Source organism: Colobus angolensis, unplaced genomic scaffold, assembly GCF_000951035.1.
Source record: "Colobus angolensis palliatus isolate OR3802 unplaced genomic scaffold, Cang.pa_1.0 Scaffold155, whole genome shotgun sequence".
NCBI classification, from domain to species: Eukaryota; Metazoa; Chordata; class Mammalia; order Primates; family Cercopithecidae; genus Colobus; species Colobus angolensis.
The window spans coordinates 1,579,202-1,585,548 of NW_012114655.1; the positions used below are offsets into that span (position 1 = coordinate 1,579,202).

At 48.4% G+C, this 6,347-nt stretch overlaps 1 protein-coding gene across 2 annotated transcripts; it reads left to right on the forward strand.

Moving 5' to 3' along the window:
- Window positions 1-3,754: 3,754 nt before the first annotated feature.
- On the forward strand, window positions 3,755-5,325 carry TXNDC2 (thioredoxin domain containing 2 (spermatozoa)). 2 transcript variants are annotated; one of them, XM_011936611.1, is made up of 2 exons: window positions 3,755-4,096; window positions 4,387-5,325. In XM_011936611.1, the coding sequence occupies exons 1-2, from the start codon at window positions 3,988-3,990 to the stop codon at window positions 5,307-5,309; spliced, it is 1,032 nt and encodes a 343-aa protein (XP_011792001.1). In that variant the 5' UTR covers window positions 3,755-3,987; the 3' UTR covers window positions 5,310-5,325. The 2 variants fall into 2 exon arrangements, with proteins under 2 accessions (XP_011792001.1, XP_011792000.1); XM_011936610.1 differs by having other exon boundaries at window positions 3,827-4,096; window positions 4,255-5,325.
- The last annotated feature ends 1,022 nt before the right edge of the window (window positions 5,326-6,347 follow it).

The window sequence follows — 6,347 nt, forward strand, 5'->3', positions numbered from 1 at the left end:
GCTGCAGAGGCTGGGAAGAAAAAGTCATGTTTCCTTGACTCCCTTGCAGCTGAGTCGCTGGATATGAATTAGCCTCTACCAGTAGATGAACCTTCTTGAGAAGGAGGCCGCAGTATCAGCTCTGCCTCTGTCTGAGCAGGGACCCAGTGGGGGGTTGGAACAGATCACCAGAATTTATCTCCAGCTCTGAGCTCAGAGGGAGTCCGGGCTGGAGCATACTCACCCCTGGATGGCGACTGTAGCAGAAGGTTATTAAAGCCAACCGTTGGGGTGGTGGCCTTCTAATTCCCTATCTTCCTGATATCCTGGAGGTTGTAGTGATCCTGGCAAGCCTGTTCTGAATCATTGCTCAGTGTTCCGGGAAACATTCCGGGATACCTAGCCTAAACGGGCAGCCTTGCCAGCAGTTTTATAATTGCCCAAATCATCCCAGGCCTAAAATAGCTGGTTGTTTCTGTTTCCTGAGACACAACCTGACTGACATAAGGGCTCATGAGCTATTTGGGGATGAGCTTGTGCTGAAAGAAAACATACATTTTTATGACAAGTCAAATGGAAGCATTAATATTTCAAGTTGCTTGGAATTCATCTGAATTGCAGAAGGAAGAGTAAAAATATCAGGAACAAGTGCCAAACCTAAAACACACGAAGATCTCCAAGTATAAATGTAACAGGATCACAGATTTCCTCTCTTTTACTAAGACATGCAGGTGCAATATCACTTATCCATCTCTCTAGAACGGCTCGTTCTTCCCATGAGCCTTATCTCAATGGGTTTTGGAGTGAGACGGTGAGGAGCAGGGAAACTGAATTAAGTTTGCCTGTTTGTGGAATCTCGGCTCAAAGAACCTTTTTCCACGGTGTAGCGGTGCAGTCTTTCAGAGTTCTCGGTTTCTCCACGCTGTCTGGATGCCCAGGGCTGTGTGGATAATGTAGTACCAGGTGCTCTCGTCCTGTACTGGTTTCCCATGGGAATTGACTGGTCTGGACTGGTCCCCAGCCTGAGATCTCTTGAAGGACTCACTGGTTCCATTTAGGACAGGGGCATCGTGATGTTACTCATGGCTGGAGTCTGTGATTCCAGTCCTTGCCTCTGGTCACAGATCCTCCTCCTCCTCTGTGGCTTCTTCCCCTAGGCCTCTTTCACCAGTCTCGGAGCACTCCCAGATGCACTCTGGGGTGTACATGGTTGCTGGATCCTTAACCTCCTCCCTGCAGGCTGTGGCGCCTGCCCCAGGTCCACACGTCCATTCCCACCCTCTACTAGGGGTCATGCTGCATGAGGACAGTGCTGTGTTGGATGTGGAATCCACGTGTGCTCGTCCTGGCCTTCCAGGTGGAGCAGGAGGCAGATGCCCCTCTAGTTTCAACTGCAACTCTTTTTTTATCTTTTTTTTTTTGAGACAGTCTTGCTCTGTCGCTCAGGCTGGAGTGCAGTGGCACCATCTCAGCTCACTCCACCCTCTGCCTCCCAGGTTCAAGCAATTCTCCTGCCTCAGCCTCCTGAGTAGCTGGGATTACAGACACGCGTCACCATGTCCAGCTAACTTTTGTATTTTTAGTAGAGACGGGTTCCACCATGTTGTCCAGGCTGGTCTTGAGCTCCTGACCTCAGGTGATCCACCCGCCTCAGCCTCCCAAAGTGCTGGGATGACAGACATGAGCCACTACGCCCAGCCGCACATCTGATCAGCATCTGTATCTGATCAGCATCTCTCCAGGCAATCAACCTGGAGAAAGGAGGTGGGACACAGGCATCTGTCCCCTTGCCTCCGCATCTACTGGGCTGGCAGGGGTGATGTCTTCACTCTGCCTCTCAGCGATGGAGTTCCTCTTTGTCCTCATCCACTCCCTTCCGAACAGCAGGGACCTGTACAAGATACGGTCCAGGGAAATAAATTCACTTACCAGTGAGCAAGGGCCAAAGATGCTGCCCACTTTGTGCTAATAAAATCTGTTCATGATGATTTCTGCAAATGATGCACACCCTCCCTGCTTCGCCTCCTTTCTCCTAACACTTACTAGGAAAGAAGACACTGAGCAGATAAGTGGCTGACGTTTATTTTCATACTCTGCTTTAAAATAGGGCACCATGAAAAGAGACCTGTCAGCTGTGGAAGCCATTGGCATCGGCGAGGGAAGACAACCTCCCGTCCTTTAAAATATCACATAAGAAAGGCCCAAAGTCTCCTGGTGAGAGAGGGGAGAGCATTCCTTGGCAGTAGCTGAGGAAACAGAGTAGAAGCATGAGCTCTTCCTGGAATAGGATTCATGTCATCAAGAACTATGGATCTGCTGGGCCAGGCATGGTGGCTCACGCCTGTAATCCCAGCCATTTGGGAGGCTGAGGCAGGTGGATCATTTGAAGTCAGGAGTTAGACACATGGTGCCAACATGGTGAAACCCTGTCTCGACTAAAAAAATACAAAAATTAGCCAGGTGTGGTGGTTGCATGCCTGTAATCCCAGCTACTCGAGAGGGTGAGGCAAGAGAATTGCATGAACCCGGGAGGTGGAGGTTGCAGTGAGTTGAGATTGTGCCACTGCAGTCTAATCTGGGTGACAGGGCAAGACTGTCTCAAAGGAAAAAAAAAAAAAAAGGAACTATGGATTTGCTACGGCGAATAGTCTCTCTATCCCTTAGTAAAACGTGTTTTGGGATAAAAATCCAGATAATTGAACCATCGCCATTAGATGTTTCGAGGTTTCTATTGACAATGTGGAGGTCTTACCATTTAGATTTCAACGCATTTATTTTTAGTTTTTAGAGACGGGGCCTTGCTCTGTTGCCCATGCTGGAGTACAATGTAGTGATCACAGCTCACTGCAACCTTGAACTCAGTGGCTCAAGCAAGCCTCCCACCTCAGCTTCCCGAATAGCTGGGACAGGAGTGTGCCACCATGCCTGGCTAGGTTTTGTACTTTTAGTAGAGATGGGGTCTTGCTATGTTGCCCATGCTGATCTCGAACTCCTGGGCTCAAGAAATCCTCCCACCTTGGCCTCTCAAAGTACTGAGATTACAGGTGTGAGCCACCACACCTGACCACTTTTGACACTTATATTATTGGGGTGAAACTGAAACATGAGAATTTGTTCAAAGTGTATGTAGAGAAGGCAAAATTCCACACTGATTCTTCCTGCCTTGGACTAGATGTGTTATGCAGAGTGAGGGTGGAAAATGAGCCAGTGGTCCTGAACTCATAAAATAAGTCTCCCTGGGGGACAGGTGTTGGGCTTCCCATTCCACAGGATGGGGTAGATGTGGCTTATGGAACCCAGATTATTCACAAAGAGGTTGTTCTCCTGCACGTAAAGGCTGGAAGAGCCGTGTACTTGGATGTGCCTGCACGGGAGAGGGCACAGGCTAGGCTGGCGGGCCTGGGAGGTGGGGGAGGTGGGGAAAGAGACCATCTGGCAGGAGCTGAACATTTGACATCGTGGAACACTTTGCAGAGGAGGCTAACATGATTTCAAGGAGATACTTAGGAGCTGGTCACAATGGGTGAGTCATAAAGAGAAAGCTGGAGCTGCGGGATCCTGGAGGGAGATGAAAAGAAGGCTGATTCACAGAACCCAGGCTGGACAGGACTCGTTTTCAGAACCCAGGCTGGACGGGACTTGTGGCGAGCAGTCCAGCACAGCCTCACAGTGCAGAGCGTGAGCTGTGGAAACTGCCCCTACCCTAGCTTTGCAACCTTAAGTGAGCCTCATAGCTTCTCATGTGTAAACTGCTCATCATAATGGCTCTGACCTCAGTGGTTCGTTGTGTTATAGGAAATGATGCCGGTGAATGCATAGTCCCAGCCTCAGCACAGGGCAGCCACCTTGAAGCTCTCAAACATCACTGTTGTGAATACAGAGAAGGAAAACCAACTGTAACGTGCTACCCAAATATAAGTTTTACTCATATTTTCATGTTAGGATGGATAGCTTGCAAAAAGTTGGAGGGTACGGCCTTTATTATGAGGCATCTATGAAGGATCAGGAATGGATGTAGACAAGGAACTAGTAATGGAAAGTGTTAAAGCTGGAGCCCCTGGAAAACCAGAAATGAGGCTGGGCACTCAGGAAGAAACTAATGAAGGTGATGCTAATGGTAAGTAGGGGAGCAAAGAGGGTTGCCTTAGAGACCTATGCAGTGAGGGAGTGGGCAGGGTGTTGAACCAGGAAGGCAGAGTTGTGGTTTAAGAACATGCAGACAGAAGATACATGTAACTACACGCTGTTTGTCCTTCTGTTGAACAAGTTATTCAGATCAGTACACCATTCATCAGACTTCATTCGTGGTCTCTAAGAGTGACATCAGCCTTCCTTGGAATATGATGAGAATTTATTTGGTTCTTCTTTCGCTTTTCTATTTGATTTATTTTATGTTATTTGGTACAGAAAGTTCATTACAAGTCCTGTCCAGCAATGTGCCTCTCCTGGCCCTAGAGTTCTTGGACACAGTCCAGGCCAAGGAGAAGGCCTTTCTCCCCATGGTCAGCCACACATTCCACATGCCCACAGAGGAGTCTGGTGCTCCACAGGAGGGTGATGACCTACCGAAGTCCTCGGCAAACACCAGCCATCCCAAGCAGGGTGACATCCCCAAGTCCCCAGAAGAAACCATCCAGCCCAAGGAGGGTGACATCCCCAAGTCCCCAGAAAAAGCCATCCAGTCGAAGGAGGGTGACATCCCCAAGTCTCCTCAAGAAGCCATCCAGCCCAAGGAGGATGACAGCCCCAAGTCCCTAGAAGAAGCCATCCAGCCGAAGGAGGACGACAGCCCCAAGTCCCCAGAAGAAAGCATCCAGCCCAAGGAGGGTGACATCCTCAAGGCCCCAGAAGAAGCCATCCAGCCGAAGGAGGATGACAGCCCCAAGTCCCCAGAAGAAGCCATCCAGCCCAAGGAGGGTGACAGCCCCAAGTCCCTAGAAGAAGCCATCCCACCCAAGGAGGGTGACATCCTAAAGCCTAAAGAAGAAACAACGGAGTCCCTGGAGGAGGACAAGGTGAAAGTGATCCTGAGCAAGGAGGACTTTGAGGCATCACTGAAGGAGGCTGGGGAGAGACTGGTGGCTGTGGACTTCTCGGCCACGTGGTGTGGGCCCTGCAGGACCATCAAACCATTCTTCCACGCCCTGTCTATGAAGCATGAGGACGTGGTGTTCCTGGAGGTGGACGCTGACGACTGTGAGGAGGTGGTGAGAGACTGCGCCATCATGTGCGTCCCAACCTTTCAGTTTTATAAAAAAGAAGAAAAGGTGGATGAGTTTTGCGGCGCCCTTAAGGAAAAACTTGAAGCAGTCATTGTAGAATTAAAGTAAACATGTATTCTGAAAACACTGCAGACAGTCAGATGTTTATAGCTTTTGAGTTATCTTTTATTATTTACACAAAGCGATCAGGTATAACAAAAGTGTATGTCCAAAGGGCACTGCTCGTACATGATAATATTAACTCTACCCTTTTCAAAATACAGTCCAAGCATTAAAGTACATTGTGACTGTGTTTCTGTTGGTGGGAGAGTGTAAAATTAGAAATTATTCTGGTGAAGATTGCTTAGTCCCACGGTCTCCTATTTTTCAATCTTGATATGTATTTATTTTTCACTTGCCTTTGAAAATTCCACGCATTTAGTGTTTGTAGCAAGACTCCACTAGTATGAATTATGGCCATGCCTTCGTATTTTTTTGTATATTTATTTTTTATTTGTATTTTTTATTATGCTTTAAGTTCTAGGGTACATGTGCACAACGTGCAGGTTTATTACATATGTATACATGTGCCATGTTGGTGTGCTGCACCCATTAACTCGTTATTTACATTAGGTATATCTCCTAATGCTATCCCTCCCCCCTCCCCTCTCCCCACTATAGGCCCCGATGTGTGATGTTCCCCTTCCTGTGTCCAAGTGTTCTCATTGTTCAATTCCCACCTATGAGTGAGAACATGCGGTGTTTGGTTTTCTGTTCTTGCGATAGTTTGCTGAGAGCCTTTGTATTTTTCTGGTGATCCAGAGCATAACTATCAGAAGAAATACACACATGTCTATGACAGAATCATTTCTCAGTGACTGAGTTGCCAAGCCCCATAAGGTGCTTCCTCCTGCAGGTGCACCTTCCCAGCTGCCCCCTCGTCTGCAGGCTGCTTCTTTTACCCCACTAGGACTACTTCATATTGCGGTGTGCAGTGTCCTCACTTCATTCGTCTTCTCTCAACTTGTCCCAGCAGGCCTACCAGGGATAAGAAAATGGACTCGTTGCTGAGTCATTTCCAGGTCTCCAGCCCGCTGAATTCTAGTGAGTGGTGCCTCCCAAATGGGAGATGTGGGGGTTACCTGTTACCCTCCTCTCAACGGGCTG

Coding starts and splice junctions, on each gene's coding strand:
- TXNDC2 (XM_011936610.1), top strand. CDS start 3,988: ATGGATGTAGACAAGGAACTAGTAATGGAAAGTGTTAAAGCTGGAGCC. Junction 4,097..4,254: donor TAATGAAGGTGATGCTAATG/GTAAGTAGGGGA, acceptor CAAGTTATTCAG/ATCAGTACACCATTCATCAG.